The following is a 22,200-nucleotide window of genomic DNA, read 5'->3' as shown; positions in this document are numbered from 1 at the left end:
TCTGTTTTTTAAACACTTTATTGACTTCTGCTTTTATATAAAGACTCACATGTTACACTACTTCGACGTGACAACGGTGTTCCAGGAAATAAGTAATAAATGGTTCTAATTCACGCTTTTCTTTCAAATAAACCTTTTAAATGTCCGTTCTCCCAAATGAAAAAAAAGATTTTCTCTTGTATGATAGTTATGGTGGTACTGGTAAACATTTTGGGTTTGAGATGTCAGCTGCTGATAGTTCTGCTAACATTAGACTCTACATAATCAACACACTGTAATCAGCTTTTATAGGAATGGTTTTTTACTGAAGAAAGTCAGAAAGAAAAGTGTCAACCACGTGTTGTGAGGAGTAACATGCTTCTGGAAAGAGAAGTTTAACTTTCTCATGCATTTATTAACGAACACCCAAACTAAATTCTGTTCACCTCCATTGAGGTGAAGAAAACCCAAACTATCTACATTTCAACGAGAGCTAATGATGTAATCCTTATTAATTTAAACAAATTAAGCCTTCAATGTTCAAGACCAATAAAATGTAGCGTCTAATATCTCAATGCGTTGTAGAACCTGCTGATAACAGAATTGTTTAACTAAACGGCTGAAATCAATTTGTATTACTACCAAATTTAAGGGATCCTTATTAAAAATGTGTCTAAGATGTGATGGAGTGCATTCAATTAAATATTTTAGAATTTGAAAATAAACCACAGTATTTAAAAAGGACAAAAGACAACATTCTGTCATGCAATTTCTTGGATAATAATGAGGTTGATATCTATATACAAGCTATAAATGTCTAGTGCATGTATCATTCAGGCTCTAAGCATTGAACGACAAACTTTCTGTCAACTTTGACATTTCTCGCCCCAATTTTTAAATAATATACTTTACGTATAAAAATACAGTGAGCCGCTGGAAATCAGTTCTCCCATCTTAACAGTCCTATTACAAGAAATAAGTGAAATACAACGAAGGGCAAGAAGGTAATGCTTGGACCCGAGACTCGCTCTAGGTTGTTCTCCATCGGCCTCGAACTGTTGAACTTCATCTACGGAAACATCGAACAGCAACACGACCCGACGCAGAGGACTGCACGACACCGTCCCGGACGCGGGAGCTACAACCTCAAAGACTCGCAACAGTGTAAACGCCCGAAACCGAGCAGACTGAAGCGAAGGTAACGGGAAGTGATGACTAGTAACAGTGTGACTGACCACATCTGGGTTGGAACAAAACAAAAAGAAGATTTTAAAAAGGCCTCATTTGTTCCGTAAACTCAACAGGCCTCCTCCTCCTCCTCCTCCTCCTCCTCCTCCTCCTCCTCCTCCTCCTCGCTGGCTTTGTGCCCGACGAGTCAACAGACGCCGGAAAACAGCTGCTGTTTGATGCGCTCCTCCATCTTCAGCTCCTCCTTGACTCCTCCATCATCTCTCTTGCACACATCTGTCCATCTCTCCGACTTCTCTTGCTCAGACAGAGGGATGTTATCAATGTCCGTTTCCTCTTCCTCAACAGACGCCCTGCTCCCCGAAAGGTAGAAGAAGCCCCTTTGATGCCGTGCATCCTCTTCCAGCTGCTCTCTTCCGCTGTCCCTGCTCTTCCTCCGTCCGGCCTCTTCTTCCTCATCCTCCTCCTCCTCCTCTTGTTTTGTGTTTCTTCTCAACCTATCCATCTCCGTCTCCATCAGCGGGGACATGTTCTCTCTCTCCTCTTGCATTTCTACAGTCGACTTTTTCTTTGTCTTGCTGCGACCCCGGAGGTTCAGCTTCTGAAAAACAAATAGATGTGCGTGAGACAGTTTTGCACTTAGTGGCGTGTCCTTTTATTTCCATCTCTCCAGACACCTGCCAAACCACAACAAAGCCTCTCTCCTAGATGCCTCTTTCCTGTACAGTGATCTCTTTGTACAGTGACTCTCTGCCTATTATTTCGAATTAGCTGTACATCCCGTATTTATTAAGGCAACTTTTTAGTGGCGCCTTGTGTGACATTAAGGTTCTATCCTGAAGGCACAGCAGACACGAGTGACAGGTTTGCTGCAAAGATGGAAGACAAAGGGGAACAAACCTTGAAGTCTTTTCTCTTGCGCTGCAAAACGGGTCTCTGAAGGAAGAGGATTTGCTTGGTCGACAGACTCCCGTCACTGCGGAAAGACGAGAGCAGCACTTTCACGACTGTCACCGATTACGTTCTAATCCGAGGAGCTCACATGTCGCCACTTGTGTTGAAATCGAGTGTCGGTGAAGTGACAGGTTACACGACAACAGCGCATCAGCGGCTGTGTCTTTGTTTGCGGCGCCGTCGGATTTCAAAAGCGGTTTCATGTCGGGATGAGCGTACGTACGGTGGAGATTTGTCAGATCTCAAAAATAAAAAATTACTGTTTTTTCCCCTCTTTTTTTTATATACGCTGTCAAGCCTAATCCTAGAAAGAATAAAAGTGTTTCAGACAAAAAAATAATGACTACAAATCAACATGCAGGTGATGTTTTTCAAAGTGATGGAATATGAAGGGAAAGCAGAGGACAGGTGAGTTATGGTTATAATAGGAGTATCGTGGGGTGTCGTTCTTGTACCTGTTTGTCTTGACAATGGGTGTGGGTAACACGCACATCAGCCTCCATCCATAAGGAGCCAGAGACTGGAGCAAGGGGATGTAGTCCGTCTTCACCGCGACGCCCTGGACATGAGAAGCTCACTCAGACCCGTGCAGGGAGGCTCATTTACGCTCAGTCACAAGCACATACTTTCCATCATCTCAACTCGTATGTAATGTTCGACAGAAAAGAGCTTCAGACTTCATTCACAAAGGATTTCTCAAAGTGCACATCTTCACCGGAGTATTAAAACCCCAAAAGACCCACATCAACAACGGTCCACTGCTCGACCACGATGGCGTCGTAGGAGGCGTTTGTGGTCTCCTCTGCGGATCTCTGGAAGATGAACACACTGTCCACAGATGAAACCCCATTTTCTGCAGGAGCGGGACACATTAAAAAGGTTAGAGTCAGATAAACAGAGGAGGATGTGTGTGTGTGAGTCAGACAGGAGTTACAAGCTCATCTCCACTCTCCAATCTCCAATCTCTCACTATTGATCCCCTGTTCCCTTTTGCTAAAGCCGACTTATTGCACGGGTGACTGAACAGTGACTTATAGTATAAGCCGTGGATTTATGGCCCATCAGTCCATGCGTATCATCCATAATCCAGCAGCCGAGCAGCGGTTTCCTCTTCCCAAGAACTAGTGGAACCAGTGAAAGGCGAAGCGGTGCGGTGAAAGAGATACTTTAAAGCTGCAATAATCAATATGTTTATGTTAATAGATGAAATAACTATGGAAAAGTGGTGGGACTGGTCACCCATCTCTACAGTTCCTTGTAGGTTTAAAGAACATTTTAGCTTTTTTCAGGCCCTCGACTTCACTGCTTTGGTTCAATCTTACTGATCTCATCAGCCTTGCAGCCGCAGCAATATTTAGGAAAACCAATGACCATTGTGAATTCGTCTGGAAGGATCCAATAATTAATTTAGCTGCGCCACTGGGCCCGACTTCATACTCACGCTGCTTACATTAAAGTTGCTCACTTCATGGTACATTTGACACCTTTTTATGATCTGACAGGCTCTAAATGTCGGAGTAAAAGCACATCATCAGCAGTAGTTCACCGCTGTGGCCGTGAAACACACCGTTATCGTCTCCCGGGTGGAAAAACCCGTCGATGAGGTGCGCGCCGCTGGTGAAATGCTGAGTCATGTGGTCGAGCCAGTGTGTGTCAATGTCCGTGATTAAGCCGGCTTCCTTTTGTATTAAGAGTGGCACCCGGAGCGAGTAGAACCTCACGGAAGTGTTCACCTCCCCTGTGTGGTTGTACAAGGCAAAGAGCTGCATCCCTAAAGGCACACAAACAAACAAACAAATCCACAAATAAGACACCAAGGAGAACTTTGCATTATGACGACGTGGCGAGCGACCCCACGTACAAAACCAGTTCCTTACCGCCCTGCGCTGGAGGTGAAGTTGCACTCTTATCTTTCTCTGAACCCTTGAGCCGGATATGGTTGTTGTTGTTGTGCGTCGTCAAACTGCTCCGCCCGTCTGTGGAGCTGGACTTCCTCTTGTGGTGTCCGTCCAGCTCAGGAGAGCTCGGCCAGCTGTCGGAGCTTGAGCTTTGTCCTTCTCTCTGGTTGGAAAGGTTCAAGTGTTTCTCTGCGGGTTCTGGTAGATGGCCGTCCTTCGTCTGCCGTATTATACCAGCAGCTTCTGGAGCGCTGGGACACCGCTGGTCCTCTTGGGCGTCTGTCGGGTTTTGATTTGAACGCCACTGAACTGCGTCTCCACTGGGCTTGCTGTGACTTTGAAGTTGCTTTGCAGATTCTAGTGACTCTTTGAGGCTGATCTGCAAGGTGTGGATTTGCTCATTGGACCCTTCTCGATTCAGCTCTGAACTCCGTCTGGGTTTCGGCGGGCTGAAGTCTGGTTCTTTTGGGTTGCGGTCCCGTGTGTTGTTTTCTACACCTTCAAGATGGAACCCTTGAGGTTCAAAGTGGTGATGGTCGGCTTCGGTGTCGTCGTGGTGTGGCTCTGGAGGGTCTGTCGGGCTGTTGTTGGCGCTGAAGGGGTGTCGACGGATGGGTGAAGGGCTTGAATGTAAGGAGGACAGCTCTTCGGGATCCCAGTGGCCCAAGTAGCAGGGTCCTCCACCCGGCTGCTGGAGAAAGCCCACGAACATCACTCCTTGCTCCGCTACGTCCTGGATCTGTAGGTGGAGCATGCAAACACACACCAGAAATTCCAATAAAAAAGACTTGATTGACGCATACATATATAATCATATTATAAGTCATTCACAGCACCACTAATACATGTGCACAGTCTATGTATAGTCAGACAAACAAAGCCTCATTTACACACAAACAAAAGGCTGACGTACGCACAGTAGATATTCTGCAAAATAACAACCTACCTAATCATCTGCAAAGATCAAATATTCAAATGACAAAAGGACCTCATTATCTCAACGCATCCGTGTGTGTACGAGTGTGCCGCTCTCTCCCCTGGAGCTCTGGCGGTTAATTGTCAGTTGATATTTGGGATGACAGTTTGAGACGGGCTCAACGGGAGAGAAATCAGATTGAAAACTACCACCAAACAATAATGAGACGCATCTTCCCCCGTTACCCCACTACTGTTGACACTTCACTCATCCACACACACACACACACACACACACACATCATATTAACAGTCTCTCTATTACCATCCGACTAACTCGCAATTACACAAAGTCACGCCATTTTATCTGATGAGTGTTTTCTGCAGACAGATTGAGAGTGGGTGGGATAGCAAGTGCTGGAGAAATAGAAGTATAGAATATCAAAACTGAACACACACACACACATGCACACACTGTCACTGTCACTCTATCTGCCCGGTACCGCTCGTGGGTTCTTATCTTGAACCCTCTCTGGCAGCTTGTGATCTGATTGGTTATTCATATCACGCCGCCGAAGACTATCACATTATATTCAGTGATGTGCATTTCCATCCAATCAGGTTTCCCTTTGTGCTCCATGTGTGTTCAGATGCAAATCTATTCAATAGAGCACATTTTCATTTCCCATTGTGGGACCGTTGCAGAATTCATGAGCACAGAGACTAAAAGTGAGTTTTACAGCTGATAAATGCCAGTGATGACGTTGGGTTGGCAGGGTATTTTAGGGCCAAGTCTCATTATGGTTCACCATCACTTCTGTGACCTTCCATTTATTAGATCACTCCTCCTTCTGTTTCCTAGTTACGGAATAGTGCACAGTGGCACAGGAGCTGCAATGAGAGGGGATCTAGTGCCTTTTTCTGATTTATTACCTCCTCCATGTATTTTTTTGAGAGGAAGGGTTACCATATGGCAAATACAGGCAATTAAAGGCAGTTGCCTGTAGCCCTTTGAGCCCCGTGATGTTCCTTCACTGTCACACCAGTGTTGCATCAATATGGGAGACACAAACAAAAACAAGTACGGAGACTGAGTAGCAAGTAGAGTATTATATAGATATATATAGATTTTTTAAATATGTTTTAAAAATATTCCAACGAGGTCTACTAAGCTCACTTCTTTCGAATGACACAGCCTCAGATTTTTTTCATTTTTAAACTTGTAGTCTTCAACACCAACTGAAACCTTTGTTTTGTGTACCACAGCGATGCCTTGCCTCATGCTACCTTCAAAAACTGACACAAATAACACTGGTACCAGAGGTGTAACTGCAGTTGAGGTATAGGAATTGGCCTTAGGGAAGAACACTTTGATGGGTGCATCCCTACTCTTACACAAATAACAAGTGTAGAATTTAAATGTTTTTCTTAAAGCATTCAGTTTTCCGTCTTTGTAGTTGTATGATTTCTGGTGATATTAAGCCCTCTTGATAGGTACCATTACATACATGGTGACCAAAGATCCTATTTGAACTACCCTGGTAATTGCATTTAAAAAATATATATTTTATCCCCCAGACACAATGATTGATTGCAAAATACTGAACTCACCCTCTTGACATAGCTCTGGATCACCTCTGGGTCCGCAGCCTGATGACCTGCCACACACACGTCTGTCTCCAGACGATGTCTTGCCCACCTCAGTTGGCTTTTTTCTGAACTATAGGGGGAGAAATTAAAGTATTTAAACACATATTCAGTATAAAGCATCCATCATATGTCCTTTAGTTCAGTTCAATTCTGCTCCTATGAACCAGAGAAAGTCAAATGTGATCATACAGTTCCATTAGGTTTCCTTTGGGGTTGTTTCATGTCCATTATCACCGGAGCAGTTCCATCACCCAGTAACATCCCAGTCTAAACGAGAACCTGGCAGACATGCTCATGTTCACGAGCAGTCATTGACTCACAATGATCACAGCAGAAACATAATGGCAATTCTGGTACAGTCAGAATTTTCCATTTAAGCGAAGCACACATTCACCACCATCACAATAGATTTATTAGAAAGAGAGAGGGACTGCATTTCCTTCTGCTCCCACTGTGAGACACGATCATGTGAAAGGAGTATTCAGATACGCCTCTTCAGATTTGGATTGAGGTCAGTGGGAAGGCCGTGGTAATATCTTGTGCTCTGAGGCGTGAGCGACATTCTCAGCTAGATTTGATACAGTAGACCTGTCAGACTTGGTTTGCTTTCATTTTTAGGGTTTTTGATTAAAGGGGATGGCAGTGATGGGGAGATAAAAGGCGGAGTTAAAGGGGACGGAGGGGAGCGAGGAGGACAAAAGAAGGGGGGGGGGGGGTGCGGCCATCTCTGAAGAAAGCAGATGAAAGGATGGAGAGATGGTTTCTCTCTTTCAGCGTGCCGTTCCCCTCTGGCGAGCGCTGATGATGCAATCAGCCGTCTCCACGGTGACAGGTGCCAGGAAGCAGCAGGACCACTTGGCAGGAGGGGCATCAAAGGGGCAGCCCGGCACCTGCCTGTGCACTAGAGTGTGTGTGTGTGTGTGTACAATAAGCTATTCCTTGAATTCACATTGCAAAGAGTACACTGAATACAGGAGGATGCCCCAAAACTGTAAGCTCAGCAAAGTAATTCATGCAATTGAAAATAGTATGTGTATGTTACACATGTGACCATAGTTGTCTGAGTACAAAGAGACTGATCCACGGGGGTCCCCATCTATATAAAATACATACATTTCTTCATCTAAACGATCAGAATGGTTTGTAAGATGATGTCAGATATGTTGGAGGGTGTGGATTACTTCATGTATTGTAGATCACTGACATGTGGTGTGTAAAGTGCTACAAGGACATACAATCCCTTTGAGCTTTATGGTACTTTATCGCGAAAGAAATTGTATTTGCAAGTATAAATAGTTGGTTCAAATGCTATTAATATCAAATAAAGATGCAGCTCTGTGAGGCTGGATTTGGCAGTGTTGTTTTGAGAAAATGCTAACATGCGGATGTTTAGCAGGTATGTTTATCATGTTAGTTCAGCATGCGAGGATGCTAATATTTGCTCGCTAGAGATAAAAACAAAGTACAGCTGAAGCTGATGGAAACATAATGAGTAAGTATTGGGTCATAAACCAAATAATTGACCAGAGTATGGCGCTCGATGAAAGGTCATCACTGAAGTTATTACAATTCAACCTGAGGGGGGAATTAATGTCTGAACCAAATGTTGTGCCAATGAGGTAGATGTTAATTTATTCCACTGAATAGATGAAAACGTTGACCTGACGGTAGTGCTAGATGAAAAGTCAGGAGATGACCAAAGTCGCAGGATTCATCCACATGGAAACATAAATGAATAAATCAATCCCATAGTTAATGAGATATTTCAGTTTGGTTGCCGCTTGTATGGCTAAATGCTTATCCAACTGGGAACTGAGGGGAAATAGTGTCTTCCAACTTAAATAAACATCCTACAATTTAAACATTTAGAACATTATTTTGATTTTAAACACTGTAGTGAACCACAGGACAATTTTTGTGTGAAAAGACAGAACAATATAGAAGATAAACTAACTAATTATAGCTGTAGAGTGATATTATACCAATAATACATTCAACTTGATTATTAAACTAAATCTTCATCCATCTGGATTATTTTTGCTTGTTGGTTAAATGATAGTAGAATATGTTATATATTAAAACTGAACGTCTTATGTCCAGAACTACTTAGAACAGATATATTTATTTTAATTAGGATTACCTAAACTACTCTTTTGTTCATCATTCTTTATTGTCCTTCATTTATTCTTTTGCTTCTTTTTTTTTACACTTTGCTGTTATTGGTCATGCAGAGCAACATGATGCATTTGGTTCACCTCAAACAACAATATTGAGTCATTAAATACATACATGTTGTCCTAATGTCCACTATAATTGACATTCATAAAAGGACTATTATTTAAAAACAAATAACTGAAATGCTTTCAGAACTAAATATATCATTAACAAGCAAATATATGAATATCATAGTAAGAAAGACAATAATTAAGCAATATTTGACTTAACCTTCGGCTTTCCCTAAAATGTGCTGGATAATCTTGTGTCTAAAGGAAGAGGAAGTTGTCATCATCCCACCCCGACACATGTGGTATCACTGGAAAGCTCAGGATGTCCTCTTTAGACTACAGCTGGACTTGAGGAGAACTCAAATGAGTCTAAGGAGAGATGCAAAACCAAGATGTCCACCACAAAGGACACAAATGAATGGGCTGTGTCTCAGGAGGATCATGAGAAATTTGGGGGGAAATCAGAATGAATGACGTGTAATACAGACTTTCTGTTTCTTGAAAACATGACATGAGATAAAACTGGGCCAAAAATGGGAAGAATGTACATTATTTATGACCCAACTCAGAATGGAGCTACAAATGATTCTACCAGCAGGATTTAGGAGGTCTCTGTATGCAGAATATGGTTTATTTCAGTAACTTCCACGAAGAGATGCTGAGAACAAAGCTCAGCTTGCTCGCCGTACCAAAACCGCTATTAGGAAGGAATGCAAATAATGCCCTGTTCAAATATGACTGAATATTAGTTTTCACCAGAGAATAACTGGGTTACAGAAGAGATACGATGTTATGTAATCGAGTCAGACATTATAGCATAGTACCATGTATAGTCAAAAGGGAAAGAATTGGGACAGCAAGCTAAAGTTAGACATTGTTTTTGTGGCTGACTCATCTGTAATTCATTTTACATCAAGAGACGGAGGTGAGGTGCAGAACTCTGCTCGTGGTAACGGGTCTCAGATGGCTTCCATGTCAATACAATGAAGTTGCAAAAGGCTACTACCTTCTGAACAACTGAATCTGGCTGCAAATGAATCATCTCATTTATTTGAATCAATCTGCAACATGCATCCTCAGAGTGATTTATTCTATAAAAGGTGGCACACTCAGGCTGAAGACGGGCGTATGTTTCATTTGTGTACCTCGGCGTCTCTCGGACCAGCACGGCCCGGTGCAGCTGGCGCTGGATGTGTGCGTGACTCGGGCCGCAGGGATGGACAAAAGGGTGGACGGCGACCAGGACGAAACCCTGCGCGTAGAGTTCCCGGACCTGAACCGGTAGCTCTCTGACCGAGGAGAGACAAAGCACCGAGGACACCGCCACCTCTGCAGGAAGGGGAACAGGTGAGAGGGGAGGGAGAGAAGAGAAAAGACATGGGAAATGATCAATATATGAACATAGGGGGAAAAGAGCCAGGGGGGGGGGGGGAGTAGAGAGGAATTTAGAAGTTTAAAAAAGCTGGAACAGAAGAGGAAAAGGGGAAGAAGGGACAAAGGGTGTGAAGAAACAAAAGACAGAGCTTGTTGCATTCAAGCAATTCCCCCTGAACAACAACAACAACAACATGGCTATTTCACGCTTAAACTAATTACACCACCAGAACTATTAGCCTCACTGTTGCATGTGTGTTGCACGGGTGTTTTGGAAAACACACATTTAAAGAGATACATACATGATGGAAACACACACACTCACACACACACACTCATTCATATCACAGACTAAATACATTTGCGCTTGCACTAATGGGCAGTTGAATACTCTCTCTCTCACACACACACACACACACACACACACACCAAACGTTTGTAAAGACAATGCTGTCACGTTGGCTGTGTGGCATTAGCAGCAATCGCTACCACAGAGCCGGTTTCCTTATTACCAAACACAATTGGAGAAAACCTTTACTTCAGTGGAAAAATGGTGAGAGGAGCTTATCGTACGCGAGCCGACTGTCACGGCAAATCCGCGAGGGACAGCGCAATGTTTGCGTGAACCGCCCTCTGAGGGGTCGGTGCATTGTGGTGAAGCTCCTGCTCTGTTCACAGGCTTTTTAAGGGAACAAGTGCTTGTATGGCTGTGTGTTTCTGTACCACTGAGTGAAGCCAGGTGTGCAAGAGAGAGAGCGAGAGAGGGAAATGAGATGAGGGAAGTGAAGAAAAGGGAGACACAGAATGAGAGAGGCAGTTAGCAGAGAGGGAGAGAGGGGGGGGGGGCGGAAGAGAAAGAGATGAGGCTGTCTGTTTGTGCCTGAATGCTTGTCATCCTCTCCTATTCAATCTCATTTGCATGGGTCTGGAGAAGAGAAATAACCTGAATAAATTAACTAGACCCACAAACACGCACACACAGAGAAGGAAAAAAAGATGTGCAAGCCATCTCATTTTCAATTTGTTCCCCATCATCTGGCGTGTTCACACATACAGACACACACACACACACTCTCCCACACACATATATGAGAGGCTGGCCAGGATGCAGATACGAGCACATGAACACACACACACATCTCTTAAACAATGGGGTGGGGGCGGGGGGGGGGGGTATATTACAATTTTAAAAAACTCCCTGAGAAAATCAGACCATCACATCGTGTTGGCATAACTGCTCAGAACCAAGAGACTTTCATCAAGCAAACACTTACGCGGGTGTCTGTGGGGACTTATCAAAAGCAGTACACTGGTGATGATGATGATGACGATGATAATAATAACAGCTCCAGACTGGGGTGGGGTGGGTAACAACGATCCTGTCACCGTAAACAGTCATTAGCCGTCATTAGCTGAGCACGGCTGGCACCGACAAGACCCAGGCAAAGCATCGCAGCTAATTCAGGCAAGGCATGCAGAAGTTATTAGGGTGTTACGCAGCGCTCTGGGCTGGGAAGAGACTTCATTTATACCGTCTGCCACAGTGGGATTTAAAGGGAGGCTGTAATTCCGCCTCAGAATGGGAACATGGGAACGGCTCAGGGCAGAAAAGCCGGGTGGAGGTTTATAGTGCCAGCTCGTGAGGGCGAGGGGGGTTATGTGCAAAATGCATGTAACTTTGAGGCTGGGAATAGTTAAGACGTGGAAGTTGCCTACATGTGTGTGTGTGTGAGAGAGAGAACACGACTGGGAACACATTTACATTCATACATTACATGCATGTTTAAAAAGGGAGATGCAGACAGCCGCGGGTGCATTCTTTCACGGGCACGAGACGCTGCAGAGCGGCTGTCGGGGGCCGTTGATCCCCACTCTGCTATTTCCGTCTCCACCCGGAGCGATGACCACATCACAGCCGCCGTGTGTCTTGATGGACGCCTCGCTGTTTGACCCTGGGTTTCATACGCTGCATTCTGGGTGTGAGGCTCCTCCCCTTCTTGTAGCCGGTTGGAAGGATTTATTAATTCCTTGCACAAAATCCCAGAATTTCTGACTTAAAAAGCTTATTCTGCGGTGTGTGTGTGTGTGTGTGTGTGTGTGTCACAGTATCTCAGTGTATGGGCCATCTTTCTTTTCGCCTGAGAACGAGAAAGAAAGATGTTGCACTAAGCCTGCTAGGTGATGCATGGGGATTACTCACAGCCACCCTAGAGGCTTATCCCCATGCTTGCTGGAGGTTCACGTTTATTTAAATAGCCTTCTAATGACTAGCAGAGTTTTTAGGAGAGAATATGTGCCAGAACAGTGACTATAAAATAATCAGCTTCCTGGAGCCAGAAGCTCCCCACTGCTTTTGGGAATGCACCCGCAGGCTACGAGAGTTGTTGGTCAGCGTATGAGCTTCGTCGCACGGGGTCCGATGAGAAGGCCCGCGTTACAGGAAATGTCTTAAAAGATGTGCTTGCAAGTGCAGCAGAAGCAGGAGAAGACCGTGTGTCACTTCAGGTGCATACAGTACCATGAAGGTGTGCTGCTGCCTATCTCTGCCATCTTTGCCTTTCTCTCAAACCAAAAAGACTGAAACTGCGTCGTTAGTATATTTAAAAAATGGTTTGAAGTCAGATCAACAGCTTTAACAATCTTTCAGGAAAAATGTAGTATGCCTGGAAATGTGTCAAGCCGCAAAGATCTCGCAAACTGATGGATGTGTGCTTCGGCTGCTCTCCGAGCCAAATACAGATTCTGAGTGCACAGATTAACCACATAAAGCAGAGGGAATGTATCTCGGTCTTTGTCAAGAGAGGAGCTATCCATCATCGCACTCAGGTGTTGAGACACATAATCACAGACATACTGTGCACCTCCAGTCACAATAACCTTGCCCACAGGTATACAGAAGCAAAACTTCACACAAACACACACACACACACACACACACACACTGCTGAGCATGAGGCACATGTTGTAAGTTTTAATGAGCCGAGTGGGTCTCCGTCTCTGCAGGTCGGCAGAAAGTCATCAGCAGCGCTCAGCTTCTCGCTGTGCGCTGCAGAGGCCGTGCGTTAGTCACGCAGCATCACACCTAACTTACTTCCTCACACGTCCTCAAGATTCCTGACTCCCGCTCGCTCGTTCTCACACCTCCTCGCTCTCGAGACACTCCGCTTCCCTCCTCGCCCCAGACCTGACTAACACTCGCTGGTATCTCTGGTTTTTCGTGCACCGTTTCGTTCTTTCACCTTCTGTTCTCTGTCACAACTCCTTGACTTTATTCTCCCTCCCTCATACTTTCCCCGACCTCTTTTCTGTTCCTATGCCGCCGCTTCCTCCGTCTCTCCTGCTCATTATCGGAGCACGGCTTCGGCACAAAGGAGGGTTAAAATGTCACACCTGGCTGTTATATTTCTCTACATTCATGTCAAGGTAACCAATCAGTTTAAAAATGGGACTGATGAAGATCATGGAGCGTATTGTAAAGGTGTCAAGGTGCAGCAGATTGGTGATTACAAACTTATTTGTAAATTTCTTTAGAATAAGACTGAAAATCAAATAAATGGACCATGTGTGAAGTGAACATATTTGTTCCCATCCTCCGCGTGCGAACCACAGGATCGCTCGGACCCAGAGTGAGTAAGTTGGGCTTGGTCACACGGAAATATTTTTCCGCTAAAGCACTCCTGCAGTTTCAGAGCAAAGCTCATAAAAACAAAGGCTGATGCTATAATATCAGCAACACTGTTTCTGGTGAGTTTCATCACTCGCCAGTCAAAGGTCACATGGTTACACATCACACCGAACTCCTCTTCATTCTCAACATGAAGCTCCTCTTCACGAGAACACGGCGGAGTTTAATAAACAGCCATCTAGTCTCACATATCTCAAGAGGGGTACCGGGAAAAATATATTTGTTTTTCATTAGTGTGTAGGAGTCGTCAAATCACGCTGGCAGGGAAATAATATCACTAATGGAAGCCAAATTGAATTAAAGCATGGATTTGACCGTGGATTTCCTCAATGTCATGGACTGACATACAGATTCCTCTATCAGCCTCCTACATACACACGTGCGTACACACACATACGAACACACACACACACATACACACACACAAATACAAATAAATCCCTTTGCTGGGAATGAGGTCTCTCAATCTCCACAAACAATCAGATAATCCTTCAGGAATCCTTCACTTCTCTTGGTCTCTCGATCACAAATGGAGAGGGGGGGAGGGCGAGAGAGAGAGAGACGGCATACACCCACCCACTCACACACAAACACTCACACACAAACACACACACACACATACATACATCCACAATAAATTCACAGAAGCTGAGTTTATCCTAAAATAGAGTATACCCATCTTAAGCAGCTCAGGTGGCGTCAGTGAGTGTTACCATATAAATGACCTGCCTGTCGGTTGAAAGATAACACTAACTCTGTTGACTAAGAGCTATAAAGTGTTTTATGGGATCGTGAATGAGCCGCCGTGTGTGTGTGTGTGTGTGGTCTTTCTCTATCTACACCATAGTGTGTGCCGCTGCTGCCCATGCAGACAATGTATCTGCTCCTGCTTTCAGCAAAGAGAAAGACGAGCAATCCTCACGTCCATTGTCTGCTTTGGTCACCAGCACCATTCCGAGTTGCCAGATCTCTCTCCGCCAACACTCCGGTCGAACCAATTTGCCAAACATAATAGAGCTGGCTGAAAATGAAGCCGACTGGCAACCGAACATTGCCACTTGGCCTGCTGTCTTCTGTTACTGTGTTGCATTCGAGCTGCTTGCACCTGCTTCAGCTCGTCGGGGTGATGGAGAGCACAGAGCAACATTAAGCCATATGGGGAAAGAAGTGATTCCTTTATATCCGCTACAACACAATCTGTTTGTCTTCCTCGCCTCTCTATTCTCTCGCTCAGTCCCTCCCTTCTATCTCTTCACAGTCCACACCAACACAATGGCAGAATTAGTATTTTTAGAAACCAGATGCCTCCAGAGGATTCTCATCAAACATTCTCAAGATGCAGCATGCATACACACACACAAACACACACACACACACACACACACACGCTCCCATGATATCAGACACACTATTGTTTCTATTCACAGAAATACAAACACATATCAGCTTTAGTGTGTTGGCACTGTGCGAGGGAGAGGCAGGGGGAAGTTGGAGGGCACGGGCTCGAGCGTTACAAGATAGCTGAATCTGAGATTTGGAGAACTCTTTGAACTCTCAGCAACAGGAGCCGCACAAAGACACAACTTCAGCTCATAAGCCACTTTTCGCCCTCAAGATACTTACAGTATGAAACACACACACACACACACACACACACACACACACACACACACACACTTCCACAGAGTTGCTGGCCTAAACATTTCATTTTAACTGGTTAAAGTTGGAACAGCAACCGTGGCTATATTTTATGAGTGGAACACACAAACGCTCAGAGCTCAGGATGGCGACGCGGCGCAGGGTTCAACAGAAAACAGGAGTTGACAACCACACTTATAAAAGAACAAGGTGCTCAGTAAAAACAATTCCTTTGAATTACGGCCAAATGTGAAGACACGTTCCTCGGAGCTCGTTTCCCCCGCGAGAGTGGAACTGTGAAAGAAATGTGAATCAGATCTGCTGCATCTAATGATAAGATTTGTTTTTTCATTTATTTCTGAAATGGACCTCCTCTATCTCTCTCTCTCTCTCGCTCATTCACTGTTCCCTGCAGGACATAATAAACACTCAGGAAGGTACTGTACTGTGACTTATTATGTGACACTAATGAATCATCATCTCTTTTTTTTCATTTTCGCAGCATTGCATTGTGGGATTCTTTTGCATAAAATAGCACGTACGATACGGATGCTACAATATTTGTATAATTGTGGACATTTGTCAGGGCGGCTTTGGTTTGACTTTGCCAAGATCATCCGCGTTATCATCAATCATCAGTCATCTCAGACATTAGGGGAATATGTTAATAGGCCATAAAAGAATAGATGACCATCAATAAAACATGTATCTGTTCCAGTTAAAGCTATAAACAAATTGGTTAAAATGCAAGATTATCATACTTACGTTTTTGCGTCAATCATCTTTGACGGTTACAAGAAAACAAGTTACTCATGACTATTTCAAATATGAAAGTCTGGAAGAAGTCGAGTCAAGTCACATTAAGTTCACGTCTCACGGGGTTTTAAGAGCCTATTAAGGGCAAAGGGAAACCGTTGCACATAACTGGGCAAATGGATCATCGTCTCGCAGGAGAACAGTTCTGCAGAAACGACATTATATGGATAATCTTGTCCGTACCTTCTTTTCCCAACAGGAAATCCAGGAAGTGGTAGGTGTATGCCACGCCCACTTTAGTCTCTACCTGTGGCCGTCGAAGGGTGGAGTAGATATTGCCCGGGCTTCGCCTCTCTTCTGCCTTCCGCAATTTAGGAAGCCTACACCCCATATCTCTGTGGGAGAGGAGAGGAGAGGACTGTTTAAAAAAAAAGATTAGATATGAATAGACAAAAACCGAGGAGGGTTCTCACAAAGACTCGAGTGGGAGACATGGAATTGATAGAGTTTCTAAATATACAGACCAGATTAGCAATTCCAATAGAGTGTGTGTGTGTGTGTGTGTGTGTGTGTGTGTGTGATAATCAGACACAAGTCTGAATGATATTACTCACATGCAAGCTCAAGCTGTGAGAACTAAAGTGTGTATCTAACTCTCTTTCTCTCTCTCTCACATAAACACACACACACACACACACACACACACACACATTGTAATAGACTGAAATATGAAAGTGTCAGCCGTTACCTGCTTGGTGGCTGTGATACGGGCATCTCCTAATCAAATCGGGCTGATTGGGAGCGACATGTTTGATCAGAACGAATTAAAGCAGAAATGAGACTGATTTCCTGCCCTGTCAAGCAAAGCGGCATGAGACGAGATAGACGGGGAACGGAGAGGAGAGGAGCGACACTAAACATGTTTCACTGCTAACGAATGTATATATGTTGATCCAAGGGTGGCCTTGAAGCCCAAAGAAATATAGGTTTTTGAAAGAGTTTTTCAGACTCTAGATTGGAAACACAATTTGGAGGCAGCTTGAAAATTCCTTTTGAATCCCTCCCCCTGAATTTCAACAGGCAATGTACACCCACATATTTGAGTCGCAGGAAAAGAAAAACAAGAAGCGGGGTTGTCGTTCGGGGGACAAATTAGCTGGGTTGAAATGACACATGGGTGGAGTGTATAGACAGGAGAGAGAGAGAGGGTTAAAGGACAAGAGAAAAAAGGGGCGGATCCAAATATTGTCAAGCTAATCAGATGTGACAGCGTCGGTACCCTCAAACCATCCCCACACTTGTGCTTAATATCCCCCCGTCTGCCACGGCTTGTAAGAGCCACACGGCGAGGTGCGCATCTGCATGTCTCTTTGTGCGAGTGTGTGTGCGTGCATACATCTTCCCCAGAGGCCGGTCGATATCTGCATCTCTGTATCTGTTCAGGGAGCATGGAGAATGCCACCGTTCTGTCGCTCCCTTGGGCCAAGTGCACAGACATTAACTCGGCTAACGATCCTCACAGACAGACATTAGGCCCGGCGTGTGCAAGTGCACGCGAGTGCCAGTGCACGTTTGGTGACTTCCAGCTTTGATTGCATGGGAGACGATACTAAAAAAGGGGCAGCATCGAGCATACATGTTCATGCCTCATCTGTCTTGAGACGGTACATTCTGTCTTTTAAAATGTTGCAAAGAATAAGCAATTAAGAGTCATTATGCTTTCAATAGTGCACGCTCTTTCATAATGGGGACAAACGAGGAGAGACGGGGTGGTGGCGCTTAGCGAGCAGGAGGAGAGAGTTTCCGTGTATCTTGGATCATTCCTCCCACCACCTCATCTCTTCTCTTGACCCGTCTGCTCCCTTCTTAAACTCTCACACCATTAGCTCTTCAATGTGTCATCCCTCAATTCTCTGCTCTTGTATGACCCGTGCCTTAATCACCTCTTTGTCTTCGGCCTCTGCTCTGCTTCTGTCAGCCATCCTTGATGAGGACAGCTCCCTCCTTTCTACCGCTACAATGGCCTTGATTAGTCTGACAGTAATCTAGTCGGGTTTTTTTTTGTCATTCTCTCCTTTTTTTTCCGTCCATCCAATCAGAAGCAAACTCCCATCCTTTCCTAATTCACTCTCAGTGAATTGTGACTTTTACTTTCACCCTCATCTCTACATTTTATTTTCTCAACTTCCCCCGCAGTGTTGCCCCTTCAATCCCTTCCCCCAAACTGCACTCTCTTTATTCTGTCATTTAATTAATCACTGCCCGATGTCCATTTATCCCTCCATCCTCCCCGTCTTTACATTAGAATATTACATTATATCCAGTCCTTCTGTCTAGGGGGCACAGATTCACAGCCAAAGTGCTCCCCTGCCGAGCCTCCTAATTCTCATTAAACTATTACAATGTCTCCTGCAGACAGACAGACATACATGTAGCTCCAGGGTTATGACTAAGTTGGTTTACGTAGAAATATCCACTCCCAAACATTTCCCCTCCAGGGCGGTGCTGCTTTGATACGCTCTGTCTGCAAGAGGACAAGGGCCAGGTTGATGGGGGGATGTTGAGCGGGTTTAATCTCTGGCTGGTTAGGAAAAAAAGAGGGTCACAGGTGGAGCATTGGATGGTGGAGAAAAATGTGGTCAAAAAATGATAATAATGATGGATATTTGACAATGGGATTGCGAAGAGCAGCATATGGGAAAGATAGGAATGTCTGGAGTCACTTGCGTCAGTGAGTATTTCCTTTGTTACACTTGCTCAGCCTTTGCGCTTATATTTTAATACGCTTTCTACCCTACCCCAATGCAAATTATCAACATCTTCAAAACTCATAACAATTTGGAATAACTCGCATACTATTTTGCTCGTGGCAGTTGATTTTATTGCTCTCAAATAAAACCTGATTGGTTCGAGTCCTGGTATCGACGAGCCTACAGCGCGACGGTTTTATCCAACGTCTCATCATCCTTCTCATCGTACGCTGACGGTGTCGAAACAAAAGGCCTCGCTTAAACCGCTGAACTCTGCTCGGTTTAGAAGCAGATCTCTGTAATTGGACACAACATAGAATAAAAAACAAAAGGTGGTTGTATTACCAGAGAGAATCCAGCGCCTTCAAGACTCAAGGCCTCTTCGCATCTTATGAGGCCTTTTCCTCTACATGTTGACTTCAAACTGAATCTCTCGCTTTCTCCGACACAAACACACAGACAGAGAAAAAGCCTTGACAGCCAAAACATCAATTTAACGGGGAGAGGCGGGGAGTGGGGGTGGGCGGGGGGAGCGAGAGACGGATAAAAGAAACCAGAGAGAGAATGGAGTGAAGCGGAAGATAGACAGGCAGAAGCAGAGGGCTTCTCATTAGAGGATCTCTTGTAACCGAGCGTTTTGAAATGACAGCGGATTTACGAGAGAGCATAATCCGTCTGCGCTGTGCCACTGCTCTGCTACCTCCAGTGCCACTCGGGGGTTGGCGGGTGGGGGTCTACTTTCCAAGAGGCAGCATTCATCTGCTGCAGAGGGACACCAACAGACAGGCACAGGCTTGGGGGAAATTAACAGTAACTATAGGAGGCTATAATTCACATTTGTAGTTTCTTCTGTCTGAGAAATCTCTATTGTCCTCACATTTACATTGTACAGTATATAATAAATATATATTTAAACCCACTTATCGTAATCCACTACTGTGCTGACTAGCTACAGGTAGCAACAGCTGTTATGATGATAAATCAGTAAGCAATAATCTGCATTCACATTTACAAAAGGGGAATGGCAAAAGTAGTGTGACATTCAGCTGTGTTACATGAGAGAAGGTCAGAGTAAAAATGATATGTACTTGCTTTAAAACAAGTGGTTTCAGGGCCTTTTCCCTACCAGAACTAAACCAGTGTGGTTGACACACATATTAGTTGAAGAAGAGCTTATAGATATGTTTCTATGCCAACTGAGGAAGAGTGTACTGTTTCTCATCTGATACACTAAACTGATTTGTAGCAAGTCAGCAAATAAAACTGTCATTACTGGCTTCCAGTCTCTTTTTTCCAAGGACTTTATGGGCCTATTTGGAAGCCAGATTTCTTGCTGCTTGGGAGTCCACCGTCTATGCAAAAGATATTTGTAAGCCCCTTCAACAGTTTGATATCACTTTTTATAGTTGCGCGATTGTTTGACAGCAAAACCCCAGATGTGAATGAAACTATTGATTTATTATTAATTCATCATGACTGCATTATATTTGGGAGTGTTTCACTGCATTTCCAAATTGGAGGTGACAGACTGAGTCCTGGGGAGTGGCATTCCCTCCCACTGGGTCGGAGCTCCCTCAGTTTCTAGGATGTGGTTTAAGGGGCATGAACAGAATGAGGAGGAGGAGGGGCGACAGACGAGGAAGACAGACGAAGAGCAGACTGGAAGCATGTCAAGTTGCCTGGAGGGAGGTACGTTTCCCCACAGGCAACAAAGTAGTTACCTCAAACGGAGTTTTAATGAGGCTGTATGGAGGATAAAAACAAATTATGACGTTGATGCATTGGTCTGTTACGCAGCCTATTTTACTCCAAGAAGAACAGTTTATCAACAAATGAAGAATGCTTGGACTGGGGCATCAATTCACTAAACCCTGAGGTGCGTTCTTACGGTACTTGAATGCATCATTTAACATTTTAGACATTTACTCTCGCGGAGAAACAACTTATAGAAAATGGCCTGTGTAATAAACTGTGTGTCACTCACCGCTAATGAGAGCCTTTTCAAGTGCTTCCAAATACATGTATGTTGAGCATCCACACATGACCATGGAACTAATTGATGCCCCTTGCATGTTGTGGGTGCAGGGGAGCTTGAAATGACATGTTTCTAATCTCTCCCCTCCGTGGTGCGTTCACTCTCCCCCCGCACTCACAGTATCGCAACAACACGTGGCTGTTCGGCGCTGGTTTAGTGAACGGGAAATGATACATGGCAGGTCGCTTACGCACCAAACCTTCCACGTTCTCTGACACACTCACACGAACACACACACACTCTCACACACAATCACACACACACTACACCCCCTCTTCCATCTGCGCTCGACACATTTACTCGATCACGCATATCTCGAGTTCACTGCAACCTGTGACAGCGAGCAGAGGGGCTTATTCATTTGGTTCCGCCGCGGATAACAAATGGCACAAAGCGTCACACAAATCAAACCGCTGGCTGAACGTCTGAACCAGGAGGATTTCTCTCTGTCACAAAAAGGGTTTTTATTGTGAAAGGTTTCCCGATACTTTGTCTATGACTCCTGCCCTGACCTTTATTATAGGAGGGCATATAGACGATATGCAGTGAACTCTCTTAAGTTGTTTTGTTGTATTATATTGTGTACAAAGCTGTAGTATAACATTCCACAGCGAGGACACTCACGTGGCGCAATAAGAGATACACATAGCCTACAAGGACATATTACATTTAGTTAACGTCACTCATATTTGCAAATAATCATATATCAATAATATTATTTGTTTGTAAATGTGTAATTATTCTTTGTCAAGAGTTATACTCACCAATCAAGTCGTTCCCGGTTTGCGTGAAGTGTGTACACCGGGCTGAGCTTCCTCACACTTGAGACTCGGCGTGCGTCCCGCGTCTCTCTCTCTCTGTAATGTCTCTACTGTGTGTCCCTGTCACGGCTGCTGGAATGAGACTCGCATCAGGTCAGGTGCTGCGATCCAATGGGAACGACACGTGAATCCTCCATTTAGAAACTACAGCTGAATCCCACGGGCTTGATGAACACTCCGTCCTGCCGCTCTGTCTCCAGCGTGTGTGAGGAGGAGGAGGAGGGTGCTTTACACTCATGCTCTCTTCTCCCAGTTGTTTCTCACCCGCTGCTCTCCAGGTTCTAAACTCTGAAACATTATGGTACTGATCGCCGGCATTACAATTATTAAAC

The 22,200-nt window shown here is 44.6% G+C and overlaps 1 protein-coding gene across 1 annotated transcript; it reads right to left on the bottom strand.

Moving 5' to 3' along the window:
• Positions 1–1,354: 1,354 nt before the first annotated feature.
• Positions 1,355–21,880, bottom strand: rftn1a (raftlin, lipid raft linker 1a). Its single transcript, XM_056416858.1, has 10 exons — positions 21,812–21,880; positions 16,506–16,657; positions 9,955–10,138; positions 6,546–6,654; positions 3,999–4,758; positions 3,689–3,892; positions 2,865–2,974; positions 2,577–2,680; positions 2,068–2,143; positions 1,355–1,768 (listed from the first exon to the last, which is right to left on the bottom strand). Exons 2-10 carry the CDS (start codon positions 16,651–16,653, stop codon positions 1,355–1,357), a joined length of 2,109 nt encoding a protein of 702 aa, XP_056272833.1. The 5' UTR covers positions 16,654–16,657; positions 21,812–21,880.
• Positions 21,881–22,200: the final 320 nt, after the last annotated feature.

Source organism: Pseudoliparis swirei, chromosome 1, assembly GCF_029220125.1.
Source record: "Pseudoliparis swirei isolate HS2019 ecotype Mariana Trench chromosome 1, NWPU_hadal_v1, whole genome shotgun sequence".
In the NCBI taxonomy this organism is placed as follows: domain Eukaryota; kingdom Metazoa; phylum Chordata; class Actinopteri; order Perciformes; family Liparidae; genus Pseudoliparis; species Pseudoliparis swirei.
The sequence above is the reverse complement of the archived record's forward strand: the minus strand, read 5'-3'. Positions and strand labels throughout refer to the sequence as shown.